Source organism: Lipotes vexillifer, unplaced genomic scaffold (assembly GCF_000442215.2).
Source record: "Lipotes vexillifer unplaced genomic scaffold, Lipotes_vexillifer_v1.1 scaffold384, whole genome shotgun sequence".
NCBI lineage: Eukaryota > Metazoa > Chordata > Mammalia > Artiodactyla > Lipotidae > Lipotes > Lipotes vexillifer.
The window spans coordinates 656,006-679,222 of record NW_006793498.1 but is presented as its reverse complement, the minus strand read 5'-3'; the positions used below and the strand labels follow the sequence as shown (position 1 = coordinate 679,222).

General features: G+C 37.7%; 1 protein-coding gene across 1 annotated transcript in view; it reads right to left on the bottom strand.

Moving 5' to 3' along the window:
* Positions 1-7,057: 7,057 nt before the first annotated feature.
* The window catches only part of KPNA3 (karyopherin subunit alpha 3), a 91,906-nt gene continuing 75,746 nt past the window's right edge, over positions 7,058-23,217 (bottom strand). The window contains exons 13-19 of the mRNA XM_007466468.1: positions 15,991-16,122; positions 14,935-15,063; positions 12,605-12,709; positions 12,435-12,506; positions 12,113-12,275; positions 10,014-10,108; positions 7,058-9,610 (exon numbers count right to left, since the gene is read on the bottom strand). Coding sequence (XP_007466530.1) covers positions 9,512-9,610; positions 10,014-10,108; positions 12,113-12,275; positions 12,435-12,506; positions 12,605-12,709; positions 14,935-15,063; positions 15,991-16,122 — 795 coding nt within the window. The 3' untranslated portion in view covers positions 7,058-9,511. The remainder of the gene's footprint in view (positions 9,611-10,013; positions 10,109-12,112; positions 12,276-12,434; positions 12,507-12,604; positions 12,710-14,934; positions 15,064-15,990; positions 16,123-23,217) is intronic.

Here is a 23,217-nt window from a genome sequence, read left to right as displayed (position 1 = left end):
CGGCGAGGGGGCGGGGCTACTCGGCCGGGGCGGGGAGGGGCGGAGCGGAGCGGAGCGGAGGGAGGCTTACCCTTGCGCCTGGCCGCCCAGCAGTCCCGCCGAGCGCTGGCTACCAGAGCCCGGAGGTTTTCTCAAGCCAGGAAAGTGCTCACCTCCTCGCTTTACTGCCGGAACCAAACCTATTCCCAGACCACGCCCGAAGGACTGGTAATAGGGCCACACCATTTGACGCAGTGTGATTTTTAACAAGATTCAAAGCCTTACACCACAAAGTGAAATCCAGATGGTGGAAATTTTGCCAATAGAGGGGGGAGAATTTTAGGGACAAAAGGTTCTAATTAGGCTCTTGTAAGCAACCACCACTAGGCATTTTAAAGCCCTTGTGGCTTACTCTGACCCTATATCTTAAAAATCCAAAAAGCAGGGACTTCCCTGGTGTCGCAGTGGTTAAGAATCCGCCTGCCAATGCAGAGCACACCGGTTGTATCCCTGGTCTGGGAAGATCCCACATGCCACAGAGCAACTAAGCCCGTGCACCACAACTACTGAGCCTGTGCTCTAGAGCCCACGAGCCACAACTACTGAGCCCGTGTGCCACAACTATTTAAGACCGGGCACCTAGAGCCAGTGCTCCGCAACGAAAAGCCACTGCAATGAGAAGCCTGCAAACCGCAGCAAAGAGTAGCCCCCGCTCGTCGCAACTGGAGAAAGCCCACGCGCAGCAACGGAGATCCAACGCAGCCAAAAATAAATTTAAAAAATTTTAAAAATCCAAAAAGCAGCAGGAGTATGAGGGAGAGGAGCAATAGGCCACATCAGCTTGGTACTAGATGCTTTTACCTGTGGTATCTTATCTTGACAACAACCCTAGGAGTTCAGTGTTTTCTCATTTTACAAATGTGAAAAGAGGCTCAGACATTAAATAATTTGTCTAAGGACGCTCAGTGGCTGGGCCGAGGCCAGAGCCCATGATTGGGTGTCCCCAAGGCCTTTGCTTTTTGACCCTGCAGTGTGAGTAGATACTTAATATACTGACAACTATAGTCGGCCCTCTATATTCGCAGGATTCGCATCTGTGGATAGGAAGGGCCAACTAATGGGACGTGAACGTGCACGGATTTTGGTACACACGGGGTCTTCTGGAACCAATGTCCTGTGGATACCGAGGGACGACTGTATAGCTCTCCTCGAGTGACGTGCCCCTTTGTTCCGATCACCATGTTAACCTTTTCTCTCTACTTTTTCCTCATCTTTTTGTTTGCTTTTAAACTTCTCCCTCTACCTTCCACAGGCCTCTGTTACTTAGAGACTTGGCACTGGAGAAAGAAGTCAGAGTTAAAAAAGATTGTAACCCTTATTGATCAAGCCTGTGTTTTCAATTTGGGGTAGCCAGGTAAAATATAGAATGCCCAGATAAATTTGAATTTCAGGTTTTTTTTTAAAAAAATGAAATTTTAAGTATATACTTATACTAGCATATAACTAGGGTACTTATGCTAAAAAGTCATTTGTTGTTTTAAAATGTGGTTTGTATATATAATATAATATTATTCAGCCATAAAAAGGGAATCCTGATATGCTACAACATGGATGAAACTTGAGGACATTATGCTCTGTGAAGTAAGCCAGTCACAAAAAGACAAATACTGCATGATTCCCTTATATGAAGCACCTAAAGTAGGTATATTCCTAGAGACAGAAATACAGAATGGTATTTGCCAGGGGCTAGGGGGAGGGAGAAAAGGTGACTTGTTTAATGGCTATAGAGTTTCAATTTTGCAAGATAAAAAAGTTCTGGAGTGTGGTTGCACAACAATGTAAATACACTTAACACTATTGAACTGTACACTTGCAAATGTTTAAGATGGGAAATTTTGTGTGTATTTTACACAATTTAAAAAATGATTTCTGGCATTGAACACAAATTCAAAAACTTTCCCCCTTAGTTACTCCATATCATTTTTTACATAGCAGTTAACATTAGATGAAATTATTTATTTATACATGTATTGTTAGTCTCTTGCCACTAGAGTATAAGCTCCACAAGGCCAGGTGTCTGGCTTGGTTACTGCTGTATCTCTGGCACCTATTACAGAGTTTGACATATACTAGTTGCTCAATTAAATAACTGCTGACTGAAGGAGTATGGTCAATCCTGCCACCTATGCCTTGGATTCTCTCCTGTAACTTGGAAAATTGATGACTGCTCTTCTCTTGTATATTCAATGTCTTTCTCAACTGGATTTCCCCCATCAATTTCCCCACACCACTCTTCAGCGACTATCCTGCCCTGTTCCCCTTCTGAGCAAAATAAAAGCCTAAGAAACTGATTAGATTCAGTCTTCATATTCTGCCCTTTCCTCAGTCCTGCCTACTCTAGTTTCCACCCTCATTACTGCAGTGATACAGCTCTCACTAAGGTGACCAGTGACCTCCGCATCACTAACCAAAGGACATTTCCTGTCCTTACCTTACTTGACCTCTCAACAGCATCACTGGGCACTGAAATCTCTTTTCCCGCAGTTTTCTGAGAAAACACACAGCTTTTCTTCCCCCTCCCTAACCATACCTTCTGTTTCCTTTGCAAGCTCATCCTCCTCTACATGCCCCTTGAATGCTGGAACTTCAGTCCTAAGCCCTCTTCTCACTCCAAATGCTGAACACAGGCAGTCTCACCCAAAATAGGGGATTCAAATCTCTAGCCCGGCCCCCTCCTCTGAGCCCCAGACCAGGATTTCCAGTTGCCCTCCTTGACCGTCATTTGGATGTCTCCACTCAACACAATCCAAACTGAATTCATCACCCTCTACTCCCTATGTCTGAGTCTCTCTCTGTGTTGCTTATCTTTTTCCTTTTTCTTTTTGTATTTTGGCTTCGCCTCAAGGCTTGCAGGGTCTTAGTTCCCCGACCAGGGATTGAACCCAGGCCATGGCAGTGAAAGCACCAAGTCTTAACCACTGGACCACCAGGGAACTCCCCCTCAGTGTTGCTTATCTTACTCTACTTACATTCATCAGTTATAGCAACCCAGAAACACAGAAATCATCCTTGATACTTCCCTCTCCCCAAACTCCAGATCTAAGCATCGCCTGCTCCTGTTTTAGCTGCCAAGTATCTCTTGATCCCATCCACTGTTCACCATCTCTTACTACAGGGCTTCACACTATTTCGACCTGACACATCACTAAACCCAAAGTACATTTCCTGTCCTTACCTTACCAGCCAATGATTGTTACTGAACACAATTCTCCTATCATCACTCTTGCTTAATAATGATTTACCATTGCTCTTAGAACACCAAAGTTTCTTTACATGACTTACAGGCGTGTGGTCTAGCACCTCTCTTCAGCCCCTCCCCTGCCCCAGTAGTCCTCCTCCCCACTATCATCTTGGCTCCCGTTGTACTTTCTTTCCCTCCCTGGACTCCCATGCTGCTTCCTATGTTTCTTCTGCCAGAAAAGAGTTTCCAGTGAATCTGCTCTATTAACTCGCTTTTCCTTCACCACTATAAGCTGTGTAATTTTTGGCAAACTTTCCTCTGCCTGATAATAGAACCTTCATCACAGAGTTGTTGAGGGCCGAGTTGGTACTTCTCAAGCACTCAAGCCAGTGGCTGGCACTTATTAAGAACTCACTGCCAGCCTGATTATCACCTTCCTAATGAGGCTGATTCCCTCTATTATGTATCATTGTGTACCTCTTTTTTCTAACATTTGTCATAACTTTTTTACTTTTATTCATGTGTGTGGACCCTGAGCCCTAGCACAGTACCTGGCTGGAGATAGGATGCTCAAGAAATATTTGAATGTTCCTAAAGGCTTAGTCAAAATTCTTACTTATAAAAGACTGAAGACATGGAAAGGATACATATACATATGGAATCTTTTCTTATTATGAAGAAAACTGGGTGAAATCAATAAAATGAAATTTATAAATCCTTCTATTTAGGTTTGAACAACGTAAATGCCTAACTGCTGGGAAGAAGAGAGCTGGAGACAAAGGGAACTGAGGCTGTTACTTGATCACAAATCTAATTGTGATGAAGCTTGTAAAATAACTGAAACAATCTCCTCCACATTAACAAAATTAAATGGCCTGATAATGGAATGTTCCCATTCCATTGTACCCAGAAACTAGCCACACCACACTCTATTCGTGGGATCCTTGGAATTCGCTAAGCCGACAGGAACCAGGTCCAGGAAGGACTTTATAAGCAGGTTGGCTAAAATGCATGGAGTGTTCAGGTTGAGGAAGGAAGCTGAAAAAAACAGATCTGTGTCTTCTGCTATTTGGGAATAACTAGAAGTCTACTCAGAATCGAGAGTAGTTAATTTATAATGATGGTCATTTAAGAGTGGTTGGGCTTCCCTGGTGGTGCAGTGGTTGAGAGTCCGCCTGCTGATGCAGGGGACACAGGTTCGTGCCCTGGTCTGGGAAGATCCCACATGCTGCGGAGCGGCTGGGCCCGTGAGCCATGGCCGCTGGGGCTGCGCGTCCAGAGCCTGTGCTCCGCAACGGGAGAGGCCACAACAGTGAGGGGCCCGCGTACCGCAAAAAAAAAAAAAAAAAAAAAAAAAAAAAAAAGAGTGGTGACTTCTATTCAATATTAAGAAAAGACCTGGTCACAACTGAAGCTATTCCACAAGTAGAACTGGCCCACTTGGAGTGAGTGCCCCACCATTTACTTCTCAAACTCTTCTGACTCCTAGTCCTGTAGGAATGTGTCCATAAAAATGGCCTGCCTCAAAAAAAATCTGATTTTATCTTTAAAACATTATGCAAAATGTGTCCTTTACTCTCTAACACTTAGGCTTACAGTATCATAAAACTGTCTTCCTTACCATCAAGTAAAATGGCTGTCCTGAGAAGATGGCCGGTTTCTCTTGCGGCTTCACACATTACTTGGCACAAGTTCCCATTTTTCTTCCGGGGACCACAGTTTTAAAAAAGGGAATTACTCAAGAAGGTGGAGGGCAGGCAGTTCTTCAGAGTTGGGAAGAGAGATGTTGTACAAGAAATGCCCTGCAGGGAACACATCCTTTATAGCTCTGCTCAGCCACTGATCCCCTGCTTTTAATCATTTTTAATAAACTTGTAAGTCTCCTGATGAGGCCATTCTCTCATAATGCTTCAAAGAGGTGTTTTTCAAACTATGTTGTGATTTTTCTGCTCCAACCCCAGCTTTCTCAGAGAACTTCAAGATCTTCAACTAAAAATGTTTGAAATACACTGCTACAGGGTAGTGCTGAGAAGACAAAGGGCAATCAACACATTTGGTTGTTTCACACTTCTTTTAGCCACAGGATACATTTAAGAGGGTAACTAATTACTTCACATTCCCATTCCTATCCAAGTCCTTTGCAGTAGATGGGCTCAGCACTACCCACAGGGGATTTGGGAAATGTGGTTAGGTATAGCTCTGCTTTCTCCTAAAACTGAGAATGAAGAAAAGGCACATTTTTATCTCATTTTTTAATCTTATGTATCTGAAAAAAAGCCTGGCACTATTCATAGAATAAAAAGGCATGATTTAGGCTCTCTCCTTTGGAGAAGTTTTCTACCTGAATTGATTTAGGCCAACAGTTCACACCTTGGGGCAGTTCTGGCCCCCAGGAAACATTTGGCAGCGTCTTGAGACATTTTTGGTTGTCCTGCCTTAGAGAGTGGAGACGTACTACCCACAGCTAGTGGGCAGAGCCTAAGGATGCCACTAAACACCCTACAATACACAGGACAGCCTCCCACAACAAAGAATTATCCAGCCTAAAATGTCAATTTTTTTTTTTTTTGGCTGCACTGTGCAGCTTGTGGTATCTTAGTTCACTGACCAGGGATCATACCTGGGGCCACAGCAGTGAAAATGCGGAGTCCTAACCACTGGACTGCCAGGGAATTCCCTAAAATGTCAATATTGACGAGTTTGAAAAACCCCGACTTACGTTAAAATTAGTTGAGGAATTTCATGGGCAAATGAAGAGGCTAACGATGTGAACAGGCTGCATTCCCACATCCCTTTTCCTAAACACTTTATAGAGTACTGAGCCCACCTATATAGTTGACCTTTGAACAACGCAGGGGTTAGAGGTGCTGACCCTCTACATATTCGAAAATCCGCCTGTAAGTTATAGTCAGCGCTCCATATATGCAGTTTCTCCATACAGCAGTTCCTTTGTGTAAGTGGTTCCACATCCGAGGATTCAACCAACTGCCGATCGTGTAGTACTACAGTATTTACTATTGAAAAAAATCCACACATATGTGGACCCATGCAGTTCAAACCCATGTTGTTCCAGGCTCAACTGTATATAGGTATGTATAGATAGAACCTCATCTATACGCTGTGCTTTTGAGAAGCATTCTACCACTGTTTTTCAGTTATTTAACTAAGTACAACATTTATATGAAGAGTTCCTTTTACACTTTAGACAAATGAGTGGTGAGTAAAAGAGAGAACTCCTTGGCCTATAATATGCCTTAAGACTTACAGCTTAATGTACAGAAATTATACTCCCTTTCTCCAAATAGATTTAATTAAAACCCCCAGTCCAACTAGGCTTAAGAAAATTCATAACCATCACCGTAAGACAACTGACATTCACAAATTTTTACTTCCAATAATTAATTAACTAATCTCCTCAGAAGGACAACCCTTCTGAAGTAAATTATGGCAAGATTAAATAGGAGTATTGTAACTTATTTACTTATATACTGAGTTCTTTCAAAAATACTTTGAAGTGTCATTATATGAAAGTAAAAATACCTGTATACTAAAAAGTCTGGCTGCTCCTTTGTTCTTTCAATTAATCCAAGATTTCATTTAGAGCCTCAACCTTACTTCAATAACTATCTTCCAAAGTTCTTGTTTTCAAGGATTAGACAGGCCTTAAATAAAGCTTGAATTTTTGTTTTAGGAAAGTCATAATTACACTACCATCTCAAATGGCGTTTCTATGAGTTGTGGTATTTAAACCTGAGATACATAGAGAGAACACCATGTGATGATGAAGGCAGAAGGAAATTAAAGATACTTTCAAAGATAAGTTCTTCAATGTTTTACCATATTTGATAGCAGCTTTTTTATTGGTTACAAAACCTAAGCCCATATACAAAATTAGGAACACATTTAGATGCCTCTTCTGAAAGAATGTTTTAGTCTTTTTTAACCGAGTTAAAAAAAAAATAAAAACAATGCAATTTTTCAACACTGTTTTGAAAACTTAAAAGTGCAGCAATATACTTAGTTTCCTTTACCTACGAAATTTTGCATTTCCATTTCCAAACTGATAAGGTCACAACAAATTGGATCAAGCCAATGCATACGTATGTCTGCACTACTTGATGCTAATGTTCACTTATGTTAGTTTGCACTTAAAACATAAGAGGAAATAGGAATCGGCACAGTAGAGGCCCAATTTAATCTTAATGTGTGCAAAATTTAAAAGGTAACTGTCAGTAAGTATGGAGAGTCCAGAAGAAAGTAAACTGGAAGGGGTACAATTCACAATATTGAGAAGATTTGGACTTCAAGGGTTTCACTGAAGTTTGTGACCTTAATTAGCTTTGACTTTGTTATTCCTACTTTTAGTGAACACCACACAGTTTCAAAATTTTAGACTACTGAACAGGATGCAGTTACCATATGAAGCTTTAACTCAAAATTTGGATAAAGAAAAAAAGGCACAATGAACTTCAACTCAATTTTATGTGCACAAGAGTTGAAAAATCTGAGCCACCTTAAAGAGAAATTGATTCTAAAATTTATAAAACCTATAAATAATCAGAGGCCAAACCACTATATTAAAACAGATTCTCTAGCAAGTAAAAATCTTGCAGTTTAAACATACTCTTGTATCCACTTTAGATACAAGACAAAACTCACTCTTTAAAGTGGCTCCACCTTGGCAGATACATATATTTGTAATGAATGCACACCTGCTATGTGTTGTTTATCAGTGAAAACACCCCCGCTGATTCACAAAGCTCTGATGGCATCTGTCTCATCTTCATCACAGTAAATACACACCCCCTCCCCCATCGGATAACTAAATTAGTTTAGATTTTCTATCCCTTCACATCAATTCATTGGGAAATTATACCCAGTAAACAATAGCAATAAAACCATTCCTGTGACAGCACAAATTATTCAGTTTAAAAAATTTCAAATTCTTTCATGAATAGCTGGGTCAGACAATTTACCAAAAGCAATGACTTTACATAGTAATACCAGATTTTGCAGAATTACTTAAAGATCACTGCAAATCAGGTTTATGTTAAATAACTGCAGATTATTCCTCTATGCAGATCCTTGTCTGAATCTTTTTATATGTGAATATGCTTTTAGAGTAGGATCTGAATGAACTTTCCAATAATAAACGAATGAAGTTTTATGATACTTCTAAATAGTTGTTGTTTTGTTGCCAACCACATTATCAAAAGCACTGGTTACTAAGTAAAAAATATTTTAAGACTAAATTACAGTAAACATGAAAGCTCCACAGTTTAAACCCAATATAAATCAACCATACCCAATTATCAATTTAAAACGAAAAATATTAACTCCTGAAAGCTGAAAGCAAGATTTTCTTTTTTAATATCACCAATGGGTACTTTAGAATTTTGTGTTTTTGTTTTTATTTATTTATTTTTTTCTTTATAGTCAGGGACTCTTGCTTTCAACTTAAACAGAAGTTCAAGTCCGTAACAGGTTGCAGCTCAGGTAAAATACCATGCACAGCATTTGATTACTTCAAAACAGCAGGAACACACAGGCTGAAGTGAGTGGTCAAATAGGGCTTGCTGTTCTCAAAAATTAGGTATAATGGCGAAAGCATTACCATCCATAGCTAAAGTTCTTCCTCCAACCCTGGCTTCTGAGGCAGATAATAAACACATCAATTACTGGTAGATGAAGTACAGTTTTTTAAAACTTATCTGTTTAATCAATAACCAAGTTTCTTTTTTTTAAGTTACTTTTTGTTTGTGTCAGTTCCACCAATGAAAATCATTTGGCTTGTACTTTAAAATCTATTCTTCCACATAAAGAGTATGAAAATATGTTTGTGGAGGACAATGATGGAGGCTCAGATCAGACTGCACCTCTTTAAAGTCTTCCAACATGTGTATGTGTCATACCAAAGTGTCTTGATCCATAGCGCACCATTTTCCAAAGGAATATCAAGTGGGCAGCTGACATGCCACCACTACAGAATATTCTAAACTGGAGACTGCGGTTGTCAGCGTGTGGCACCAGGGAACAGGGAAAAATAGGGTAGTTGAGATTGTTAAGGAGAATTCTAAAACAGTTTAGGAAATCATGCATATGCATTTACAGTCCATGTGGATAGTGACTTTTGGCAACTGCAAAGTGACTGAGACATGGCTTGCTTTAGAAGCATCAAAACAAAGAGGCATGTATGTTTTGGAGCCTTTTGTACTTGTTGTTCTTGTCATCTGGTAGCCATCTGGTGGTGCTTCATACTGAACGTGGGAAAGACGCTGCACTCGATTGAACTTAAAAATTAAATTCTTTTGTTTGAAGGTTGGCTGTTGGGTCAAAGTTGTAAGTACCTCCTTGTGTTGCTTCAGGAATGAGACTAGGATCTTCATCAATCTATAATAAACAAGAAAAAAATCTTTATTATGTTAAGATACTACACATTACAGTGTAAATGGAATTGATTTACTTCTTAGGAGAGCATTCCATATGAATGTTTTTGTCACCTAAAAAATATTTTAAGTAAATCAACAATGTTATTAAGAAATCTAACAATTAAAAATTGAACACACATTTAAAAATTGCCCCATGCTTTAGTTCCTGTATCTGTAGATTTACTTTACCTATCTGAACATACATCATTTCTATAATTACCATTTCTTCCCATTTAACAAACTACAAAAGCAACAAGGTGACAGAAATACAGTATAAATTTAGTCATGGAAAACTCTTAGAAAACTTACTTTATGTATAGATTTTAATGTACACGTAGACACATCATACTTTAATACATACTTACATCATCACCAGAGAAATACTGATCTATGATTTCAAATGCTAATTTATATATGTCTTCATTTTCATGCTGCTGTAAAACTTCAATTTTCTCCAAACCTGATAAAAATAAAATAGTCAAAATAATTAGGTACATACTAATAAAAACTATGCTCATTGTAATCATGGAAAATCCTAAAGAACTCAGAACACCCTCCCACTACCCTCCAAAGATGACAGTTCGTCTAAAATACAGATAAAACCCTGAGCTGCTCTGGTTAGAGGGCCAGCATCCCACTAATTTCTTCCTCTTTAGAAGCCCTAGAGGTATCCTGGTCCCTGAGGCAGGCAGCTTAAAAAACACCTAAATACCCCATTTGACAGATGAAGAAGCTGTAGCACAGAGATGTAAAGGGATTTATTTCAGGTTACATGGCAAGTTAGTGACAGAACTAGAACCAAGATCTCTGCCACCCCCCCGCCCCAGGACTCCTTTAATATAATCATACTGTTTCCCAAATGTTACTTAATGATTGATATAAATATAAGATAAAGCTTTAAATTTTGAAGTAATTTTTTTTTTTTTTTTTTTTTTTTGCTGCATCATGGGGCATGTGGAACTTCCCCAACCAGGGATCGAACCCATGACCCCTGCAGTGGAAGTACAGTGTCTTAACCACTGGACCACCAGGGAAGTCCCTGAAATAATTTCTTTAAAAAAAAAAAAAAATGAATAGGGTGCTTACGTCCTATAGCTACAGTGAATCTGGGAAATATTTTTTTAGAAAAGTAACTATAGAATGCCTTTATTTATATTCCAATATATTTACTCCATGTATCATGTACATAAGTCTATTAAATCCTTAGTAATAAATATTCTTCCTTGAAATGTCTTTTTAGCTAAGTTATTTTGAAATAGTTTCAGTTTTTATATAGTAATATTCAAACCAGAAAAATGGGAAAATAGGTGTCAAAGATAATGGATGTAGACTGCCTTATAAAATCATAAAATGCTAAGTAAATATGTATCCTAATTATAAGTATTTATCTCATAGACAGAAGCAACTATCTTGATAAAAAGCTGGAGTAACAAGCTCAAACTCTCTGGGTTAAGTTGCTCTGAACCAGACTACAATGTTCATTTCAAATTATTTAAAAAGTAAAACATCTTAAAACAAAATAAACAGTGAATTAATAGTAGTACAGTTAAGAAAATCTGGCTTTTAATTATGCTCCTATCACTAACTACTTCCCTGACCGTGGACAAAACTCCTTAACATCTCCAGAATATTTTCTTCTTGTTATTAAGAAAATACTTCCAGTCTGAACATTCTATGATGCTATCACATTTGTTCTCTCTTAAAAAAATAAACTCGGTAGTATAATCGAACAAATTAGTCAACAAAACGTATAAAATAAAACATGACATTAAGATAAGTTAATTTAAGGTTTGAGCAATTTAGTACACATTGAACAGGCACCTTTAAAAACAGAATTTTAAAATATATGCTTTATATGTCATTACCAGAGAAAATAATGATACAGTATTTCAAATCACAGTTCTTTCTTATTAAAATTTCAAAGTAATTTCTGTAGTAATAACCCTAGCATGGAGTTCTAGCAATCATAAGACTGAAACAAAATATCTAGATGACTGTGAAATCATTAACCTTTTCCATAACCTATTCTAATATATGGAATAGTATTTCACAAAGTGAGGTCCACAGAATCACATGATAATAGGTATAACATGAAAACAAGTGTTTTACTGTCAAGGAGTTTGAGAAATGCCGAATTAAACAAAGCCTGTAAGTTTCTCTATTATAGTGGTTTTTAGAGCTTTTAATTTGCTCTTATGCAATGTGACTTCAGGAGAAGTATTTGTGATTCCTGAAAAGCATTGTCAATCTCTAGGAATGTTATGGCGTGACTTTCACAACCGGTTGTTTTCTGGAAAATCTTCTTGGACTATTAATATAGCAAACAAAGAATAGCAACATCCTCGGATGATGTTAATATTAATAGCAATATATCCTAAGTTTTCTTTCTAATTAGCTGTCTGTAAAGGAACTAATGTTTCAGAGTTCCAGTGCTCAACTATTTTTCTTTAATCAACCCTCTTACCTCCGCATTCTTCTATTATTTCAGCTATTGTGCTTGCTTCATCACCAGCCATTATCAGAATGTTTTTCAGACCATCTAGAACCACCTGAACAACTTGAGAATCTTTTACTGACAGTAAATTACAGAATGGTGGTATTACATTCTGCTGTACAAGGTACTCAACCTAGACAACAGAAGAGAAGAGATACTCCTATTTATATAATTATCTTTTCCCCCAAAAGAACACAGTACAGGGCTAATAAACAATCAACAACTCCTAAACCTAAGAGAGTAGTATGCTTTCCAGTATTAACAACTATTAACAGTTTTTTTCCAAACTCACTTGATCTTTTCTGCCACTTATCGTTAAGTTGCTAATTGCCCAAGCAGCTTCTTTTTGTGTTCCAAAGTCCCCCTAAAGGTTAAAAAACAAACGTTAAAATGAATTTTTGGGTCAAACAGTCTTGGTTATAATATATTAACAGACATGATGAACTCATAACAATGACTGACCTTGGCAAGTTGATGAATAATCATCGGGATTAATCCAGCATCTATTACAGCTTGAACTTGTTGCTGGTTGCCTGCTGTAATGTTGGAAAGGAACCACACTGCTTCCTATAATTGAACAAAATAAAGGGCAACTTTATTTGAAAAACTGTATCTTTAATGTGTTTATATTTTTATTTTAATGTAATTTATATACACAGTAACAAGTCACCTCAGCTGCATTAAGGGAAATGCATCTAAGAGTGATTAGGTTATACAGAATCTCCCATTTTAAACATATAAGGAAACTTCTATTCATAATATCTGGACCCATTAACCTAGCATAACCTTCAATAATATAGATACCTAGGACTATACCGGAGGCACTATTTTAGACAATGGTGATATGGCGGTGAAAAAAACAGACAAAAGACTTTACTCGTGGACCTTGTATTTTTTGTGCATGAGCTCCCTCTAAAAGACAGATAGAAATAAATAGAAGATGGACTTTACTAATACTTTGTGTTAAAACTACTTCTAAGAAAGGTGAATTATTTTATTGTAAAAGTATTTACTTGCAGAGACTTCCCTGGTGGTCCAGTGGTAAAGAATCTGCCTTCCAATGCAGGGGACGTGGGTCAGATCCCTGGTCTGGGAAGATCCCAAATGCCATGGGGCAGTAACTAAGCCCACACACCACAACTACTGAGCTTGCGCGCCTCAACGAGAGAGCACGCGTGCCACAAAACTACAGAGCCCACATGCTCTGGAGCCTGCGCGCCACAACTAGATAGAGAAAACCTGCGCGCCACAACTAGACAGAGAAAACCCACACGCCACAACTAGAGAGAAGCCAGAGTGCCCCAATGGAAGATCCCGCATGCCTCAACAAAGATCCCACGTGCCACAACTAAGACCCAGTGCAGCCAAAAATATAAAGAAAATAAATAATTAAAAAAAAATTTTACTTGCAAGATATATTTAGAACTTAACCTTCTAACTAGTCTAGGATGGTCTATATAACAAATTTTATTGTAACCTTAAATGATTTATGTCACAAACAAATAGGTTTATAAAGTTTAGTGTCAAATGTGTATCTTCTTCCTCCTCTACAATGAAAAGATTGTAGGAGAGTACCCTGGTGGTCTAGTGATTAGGATTCGGTGCTTTCACTGTCGTGGCCTGGGTTCAATCCCTGGTCCGGAAACTCAGATTCCACATACCACAACTGGGACCCGGAGCAGACAAGATGAATGAATGAATGAGTAAATAAATAAATATTAAAAAAGAATCCAACTGTCAAATTATAGTCATGCAACTATATAAATATAATTAAGACAAAGAAGAAATGATCAGTTTTGTTAGTTTGAGGGATAGTGGCATTTCAGGCAGATAAAACTGTATTAAATTAAATGCAAATCAAAATCACGAGACCCCACTTCACAGTACTGGGTGGCTATAATAATAATTAAAAAAAGGAACTGGATCCCCCATAACATTGCTTGTAAGAATGTAAAATGGTGCAGCTCCTATGGAAAAGAGCTTGGTGGTTCCTCAAAAACTTGAACATGCAATTACAATATGACTTGACAATTCTACTCAGATATATACCCAAAGGAACTAAAAGCAGAGACTCAAACCAATGTTCCTAGCAGCATTACTATTCATAGTAGCCAAAAGGTAGAAACAATCCAAGTATCCATCAACAAATGGACGAATAAACAAAATATGGTATACAGGCACAATGGAATATTTATTCAGCCATAAAAAGGAATGAAGTTCTGATACATGCTCCAACATGGATGAACCTTGAAAACATGCAATGTGAAATAAGCCAGACATGAAGACTGAAGTACTTAAGCACATATTTAACAGTAAGATTGTAACTTAAGCTTAAAATCTTTTTTTAAAAAAAAGCAATTTTAATGATCCTTTAATTTAGGCACTGCAGTTTTTCGTTCAATCTCATTTCATAGGGAGATTAAACTATGATCTATTTGTTTATAAAACACACCAGCAAAAAAAAAAAAGATACTGGCCACCCAATGGAAAATTTCATATGTACTCTCACCTAGTGGCTACTAATTTGCTACTGCTCAATCTATTGAAATAAAAACATTGGTTAATATACAAATAATTTTATACTGTGATGATCATGGTAGCACTTAACAGCAAGCAATTAACAACTGAAACAAAATAACTGCAGAGGTGATTTGAAATAATTCTCATCTTAACTAGAGTGGTTTTGAAGAGAATCACAAGCAAACAGGAATAGAAACAGAAACAAGAAGGCAGTCAAAATTGAGATATACAAAGAGAAAGAAATGCACTGACAAGGCTGTTATACGCCTTACCTTATTTATCTTCTCTTTTGGGTGTGATAAGAGATTTGGGAAGTGTGACAGGACATCGCAGTTGAGAACAACCTGGGTCTGCTCGTCGGTACCTGTCACTATGTTGCCAACCGCTCTGAGTGCTGCTGTCTGGGGTGGGGATAAAATGTTTTCTATAAATTTGTTGATGATGAAACTGATACTATGTTTTTTATAATCCTGAGAAAATGTAAAAATGCAAAGGGTGAATGATTAAAATTTACTCCATTCTTACACAAATCATTTCACAGAACTGGAAAGTAGTTTTGAACTTTAAACTATAGTCTTATGAAAACTGGAACTATATAGAAAAATTGTGTGGAAAATAGTTGGAAAAAATATTAAAATAAAAACTGTAAAGTCCTTTTTTAACAGCTATTTTTACCTATTAGTAAATTGGTACCACAGATTTTAATAAAGGCCTCTAACGGGCACACATTTCTATCTAGAAAGTCACTTTGGCAGAAATGGGATGAACAGATCTATCAGCCATGTACCCCTAATTAGAGTGAGGAGAAACGAGAGGGAGAGGAGAAAATGGAGTTTGGAAGCTTTTGCAATTATCCAGAGGAAAGAAAATAAATCTTGAACTAAATCAGTGGCTCTAGATACAAGGAGAAAACAGATTTGAAAGCTATATAATAAGGATTGACAGGGTTTTGTAATGGAGGGGAGACAAGAGGAGAAATATCAAGGTTTCTAGCTTGGACTATGCTGTCCACTGAAAGGGGATATAGAAAGAGGAACAGGTTTGTGGCAGAAGATGGTATGTTCATTTCTGTCTGGTTGAAATGACAGTGGAGTTCTTAGAGGATATGTCTAAGGACTCAAGGACAATTGGCTACATGAGTCTGCAACTCAGCAAAGAATCTGGATGAGATGAAGATTTAGATATCAACAAAAGCAGATTCAGTAAAATAGCACAAGAAATATTGAAGAAATGTGCATATAGACAGAACTGAAGCCTGGCTGTACAAGTTAACTGGTTATAGCAAATACAAACTTTACACAAGTAAGAAAAAATGTTTAAGTACTTACTTGAACTTTCACTTCCTGGTGGCTCAGAAGGGGCACAAGAAATGGCACAACCCCTGAATCAATAACCATCTGTATCTGCTCATTACCTCCATCTGTCAGGTATGACAGTGCCCAAACAGTATCCACAAGAATCTTTTCAGGAAATAAAAAAGAATTACCATTTAATGTATTTGTTTGAATGTTTGAGATACATAACACACTTATAGAATGGTGACATAGAAAGTAACTGAATTTTGTTTTAGCTTGGTAGCAAAAATATCTGCTAAGCTGATACAGCTACTACGTAGTAGATAAAACTCTCTCAATGGCTACCTCAGGCCACTCTTCACAAAAGTGAGACACAGAAGTCTGGGACAACTTCTACCCCAACTTCCATATCTATCTATTAGGTAGATAAATTTAAAAATAGGCAGACAAGTAATTCTCCCTGCTCCCACAAACTAAATACCCAATAATCACAAGGAAACACTTTATACATAGAATGAGACCAATATATCATGCTGCTTCCAGTTTAGAAGAGCCCAAAGAGATCATTTATCCATATTAGTAGTTTTTAAACATGTTTAGCAACGTAATTTTTCAGACTATTAAAGTACACATAAAAGAAATGACTTGGCATTTTAACTTTGGGGAAAAAATTAATTATTTGTAAATCTCTTGAAAAATGTCCCAACTGAAGAGCATACAGTATAAACCATGCCTTACACCCATCTAATTTTGCAAATAATAAAAAACAAAAAACAGGCTCAGGTTTGTTGACTCATTCAAAGTCAAAGAGCTTGTATGTAGTTTTCCTTGGTGTCTTCACAGAGGAATGTAAGCACAGGCCTGATCTCATGTGAAATCCAGAGATGTTTCCTATTAGAATATTCAAATTAAAGACATTTGTTGCTCTAAAATAACAGCAGCCACCTGAATTCAAATCTCTCCATGTAACCTTCAAAAAAGTATATGGATTAACAAGAGCAAATAAAACCACATATAGCCTGCACCTTCAACATTACTAGGAGTCTGAGAATGCTACAAATTTCAAATCACCTGTAAGAAGAGAAAAAACTAAATTCTACCTTTTGTCTGGACCTCCTGCCCTAAGGCTATGTGAGACTTCAGAGAAGAGTAGAGTGAAGCGCTTAAAGGTAACATATCCTAGTAAAACTACTCCACTTTAGTGGGGCAGAGACCATGTGGCTCAAAAAGCCTACAAGATTTACTATCTGTCTTCTACAGAAAAATTTGCTGACACCTTTACCAGAGGATGAGCTTCATTCAACTAAGAGATAAACGAAGAAATATTTCACTGTAGATCAAAAACTGACACAAATGTGAGGAGTGGAAGAATAATTTAAATGTTATATGTTCCAGAAAAACTGAAATATTGCACTTGACAAATGCGAGGACAGAAGGTATGCCTGAGAACCATCCTACCCCCACAAGGAAAGCCTCCTTGCTGGATGGTGTCTACAGATGCTGTGTGTGTGAGTGAAGCTTGTCTACTACCAAGTCTGGCAGTAACAGGTAGCAAGATTTAAATAGAAATCAGAGTCTCATAACATAACACTCAAAATGCAGGCTACAGCTGAAAATAACTCATCATATCAAGAATCAGGATCACCTCAACTGAAAAACGAAAAGAAAGTCAACAGATGCCAACACTGAGATGACGCAGATATTGGAATTATCTGACAGGATTTTAAAGTAACTGTCATTAAAATACTTCAGCACGCAATTATGAACACATTCGAAACAAAAGAAATATAGTAAGTCTCAGCAAAGAAATAGGACAAATAAAGAAGAACCAAATGGATTTTAAAACTAATAAACTCAGTAACCAAAATTTAAAACTCACTGGAAGGACACAATAGTAGAAGGGAGAGAAGAAAAAACAAAATCAACTAACTCAAAGACAGATGAATACAAATCATCCAATTGGGCGAGAAAAAAAAAAGACTGCAAAGAATGAACAGAGCTTTAGGGAATTACAGGATGATAACAAAAGATATAATAACATTTATGTCAGTAGAGTTCCAGAAAGAGAGGTGAAGCTGAAAAAAATATCTGAAGAAATAATGATGGAAAACTTCCCAAATTGGGCAAAAGATACAAACCTAGATTCAAAAATGGGAGAATGAGGTGAGAGAAAAGAGAAAATAGAAATAAGCTCATCACTTGCTGTATGGGTAAAGACAGGAGTCAAAAAATACCATTTAAACCTACGAAACCAGACAGTAAAAAAACAAAAGGCATTATAAAAGGTATAAGTATAAAGGTAACAATAGAACAAAAACAAACATTCCTAAATACCAAAAGAAATTTTTAAAAGAGAGAAGAAAGAACACTAAGTAGAAAATAAAACACACAGAAATTATAACACAAAATAACAGGACAGAATTGAAACCAAACATATCAAACAATATGAAACAGGCTTAACTCACCTGTAACAAGAAAAAGATTTTCAAATTGGCTCCTAAAACAAAACCCAATTCTATGTTGTATACAAGAGACACACCTAAAACAGTCATTTAAAAAGGCTAAAAGTAAAGGGACAAGCAAAGGTACAGCAAGTAAATGATAACAAAGCAGAGACTGCAATCCTGTTAGCAGACCAGTAGAATTCATTCTACAATTACAAAGAATAAAGAAGGCTACTTTGTAAAGCTATACCCCACAATTTATAATGAATATGTAACTGTTAAAAACATCTATTCACCAAGTAACCCTGTAAATACCACTACAAAGGAGAAAATAAAAAGATGCAAGAAAAAAATAAAAATATACTGATAAAAGATTTTTCATACACTGTTGTCAGTATGAGAAGTCAAGTAGATAAAAAGTGAGGATAAAGATTTTATAAATATACATCGAAATTTAAACCTGATAACAGATAATAAACTTGCAAATGGAGCACAAAAATATTAGGTCCAAAGAAAACATCAATTACATAAAGCAGAAATATTATAAAACTATTACAAGGCAATAAAATTAGATATTAATAAATACCAAAATACCACATGGAAATTTAAGAGCCTTAGATTAAACAACTCTTGGATTAAAAAAAAAAACCAACAAAACAGAGAAAAATTTCTAGAAAATTATAATGAAAACACCACATATCAAAATCTACGGGATTTACCTAAAGCAGTGTTCAAAGGCAAGTTCATAGCCTTAAAAATGTATACAACAGAACTTAAGAGAATGAAAATAGATCCCAAATAAAAAGCTAGAAAAAGAACAGAGCAGGGGCTTCCCTGGTGGTACAGTGCAGAGGACAAGGGTTCAAGCCCCGGGCCGGAAAGATCCCACATGCCACAGAACAACTAAGCCCGTGCGCCACAACTACTGAGCGTGAGCTCTAGAGCCCCCGAGCCACAGTTACTGAGCCTGCAAGCCACAACTACTGAGCCTGTGAGTCACAACTACTGAGGTCCGTGAGCCTAGAGACCGTGCTCCACAACAAGAGAATCCACTGCAATGAGAAGCCCACACACCACAAGGAAGAGTAGCCCCCCTCACCGCAACTAGAGAAAGCCCGTGCGCAGCAATGAAGACCCAACGCAGCCAAAAATAAATAAATTTTAAAAAAAAGGAACAGAGCAAACCAAAAGAAAGCAAAAAGAAACAGTAAGTACAAAAGTAGAAAGTAATGAAGTAAAGAACAGAAAAACCACAGATCTAATTAAAACCCAGAATCCTAGTTCTTTGAAAAAATTGAGGGCTTCCCTGGTGGCGCAGTGGTTGAGAGTCCGCCTGCCGATGCAGGGGACACGGGTTCGTGCCCCAGTCTGGGAAGATCCCACATGCCGCGGAGCGGCTGGGCCCGTGAGCCATGGCCGCTGAGCCTGCGCGTCCGGAGCCTGTGCTCCGCAACAGGAGAGGCCACAGCAGTGGGAAGCCCGCATACTGCAAAAAAAAAAAAAAAAATTGAAAAAAAGTCCTAGTTAACTTAATTAGAGAAGTGGTAGGAGGAGCACAAATGTACAAAATAAGAAATAATGAAGAAAATAACTCTTGAAACAGTATATTAAAACAAAAAAATCATAAAGAGATTACTTTGCATACTTAAATGCAAGCAAAATTGAAAACCTAGATGAAATGAATAATTTCCTAGGATAGTAGTTTACAAAAAACTAACCTCACTAGAAATTGAGAGCTTAAACAAGCCAATTTCAATAGCAAAAATAGAGAAAATTATCAGGGAACTAATCACACAAGTATCAAGACCCAAAAGGTTTCAAGAGGGAAACTACCAAATCTTCAAAGATCAGATAGACCCCAGGCTATATAAATTGTTCCAGAGCATAGAAAACGAATGAAGCATAATGTTAATACCTAAACTTTTAAAGTGCAATAAAAATACAATATTAATACCGAATAAAGATAGCATAAAAAACTGTAGACCAGTATCTCTTATGTGAATAGAGATGTAAAAATTCTGAATAAAATTTAGTGAAAAGGATCCTATACTACATTAAGAAAATAATATATGATAATCAAGTGAGATTTCTCAAGGAATGCAAAGATGTTTCAATTTTAGGAATATCAATATATGTTATATTAATAGACTTACAGAGAAAATCATATAATCATCTCCATAGACACTGAAAAATTCCAACACTCATTCTTGATGTCAACACTCAAAATGGGATTTTACAGATATTTCCTTAACATAATAAAACATCTATAGAGCTTCCCTGGTGGCGCAGTGGTTGAGTGTCCGCCTGCCGATGCAGGGGACGCGGTTTTGTGCCCCGGTCCAGGAGGATCCCACATGCCGTGGAGCGGCTGGGCCCATGAGCCATGGCCGCTGGGCCTGTGCGTCCGGAGCCTGTGCTCCGCAGCGGGAGAGGCCACAGCAGTGAGAGGCCTGCGTACCACAAAAAACAAAAACAAAACCAAAAAACCCATCTATAACTCGGGAAAAAATCTAGATTCAACAAAAGGAATGACTGATAAATCCGATTACATAAAAAGGAGAAAACTGCATGGCAAAATATATCAAAGCCAAAGGACAAATTAGGAAAATATTTGACTATATATATATATATAAAATATATCACAAATAAAGAGTTAATGTCCTTAATACATAAAGAGCTCTTAAAAGCCAAGGAAAAGAGACCAAAAGTCTGATGGAAAATGAGCAATAAAGATGAACAGGCTATTTGCAAAGATGTAAAAATGGTTCTTCAACATATGAAATCAAGGTCAACTTCACTCACAAGTGAAACACATACTAAAAATGAGATACAGGGCTTCACTGGTGGCGCAATGGTTGAGAGTCCACCTGCTAATTCAGGGTACATGGGTTCGCGCCCTGGTCCGGGAAGATCCCACATGCCGTGGAGTGGCTGGGCCCGTGAGCCATGGCCGCTGAGCCTGCGCATCCGGAGCCTGTGCTCCGCAACGGGAGAGGCCACAACAGTGAGAGGCCTGCGTACCACAAAAAAAAAAAAGAGAGAGATACAGTTTCTCATAGAGTGGCAAAAATTTTTAAATGACAACACATGGACAAGGCCATGAAGAAAGTCACTTTTGTATGTTGCTGCTGGGAATGCAAATGGCACAGCCCCTAAGGCAGGGAATTTGGCAGTGTATAACAAAAATTATAATGCATTCACTCTTTGACCTAGCAATCTGCTTCTAGGAATTGACCCTGAAATATTATCTCCAGTAATATGAAAACACACAGGATTACTGCCCGCTACATTATTCATATTTGCAAAATTCAAGAAATGGTCTAAATGCCTACACAAAATAGTGTGTTTGAACAAACCATAGCCACAAAATGGAATACTGTGCAGAACAATACTTGGTTGCCTTGGCCTGTGATGTTTTAGGAAGCTGCTAAATGAAAGGTAACCTTTTTCCATTATAGCTCCCCACTATTAGCAGAAAACCATTCTTTTCTAATATACAGTAGCCTAGAAAAATGAAATATTTAAGAGTTCTAAGCTGAGATCAATTAATGGTTTTTGGTTAGATCTTCATGACACCACCTCAAAGGCTGGTGGGGGAAAGTAAGCTATAGCTAGGTCTCAGGCCCCCTGAAGCTGTAAAGACTCTTCTAGTCTCTCTTTAATTTTGTTTTATAATATATTGGGCCTTCACCGAAAATCTCATTTTAAAAATGCTTTAAAACTTTGAAATTCACAGCACAAGATTATCAGGCTATTCTAGTTTTTTCTATTTTCATCAGTTTGCTTTCCTCATCTCCATAATCAGGCTAACATCTGCTCAATGTCTTTGACATTTGTAATTTTACCTTTTGCTGCCTTTTCCCATCTGAGCTGCTTCTGCTATTTTACACCTCCTCCAATATTCTTTTTTCTTGGTTTTTCCCTTTTTCTGGATTTCTATGGTAAAATGCCTGCTTTTACAGTCACTAATAGTCAATGAGTGTACTCTTTCCTTCCAGCTAACAGTCAGATTAATCATGTGCCAATGAAGTCTTTGGCAATCCTGAGCTACTTTATTTTTCACTATGTCTGTTTTTCTGGGCTAGAAACATTTAAAATTTTTTACTTCAGCAATATTTCATGTACTTGAAGACTGCTAGAAAGCTGATCTCTAGACACACAGTATGAAACACATATATACATGGAAAAGATAGGCAACTCAAAGGGTCAATGTATTGAACAAACTTCTTGAAAACTGGTATCTTATGAACCAAAGGAAAATCTCTAGCAATCCGAAGTCTCCAAAGAATAATATACTCAGCTCAAAGAGCTTTACCAATTTTTACCACCTCCAGTAAATATGCTAACAAATAATGTCCTGTTAGGCACCTTTACTGAAAACTGCTATTAACATGTACAGCATTTCCTAGTAGGTGTCTGTATAATGTCTGTGGAATGTTAACATCACACATGCTTTAGAGACAACTAGAGCTGAACCAAGTTAAAACTGTATACGTATCCTTATATGCAGTAAAGGGTAACTGAGTAAGCTCAGGGTGCTCAAATCCTATACATTCCAAAGAAAGGACTGGTCCTTGATCAGCTCCTTCAAGATAACCTTTGAGCCCTGGGATTATCCTGCTTAATAACATTGCATTTCTGAGACCCTGAGCCACACTGTATCAGTCTGACTCCTGGGAGGGGATAGAGACTGAGTAGTTAAGGTCAGTCAGCCTATGTGACTGACTCCCCAGTAAAAACCCTGGACATATCAAAGTTCAGGAGCTTCCTGGTTAGTAATACTTGATATGTGTCGCCACACATGGTTGATGGGAGA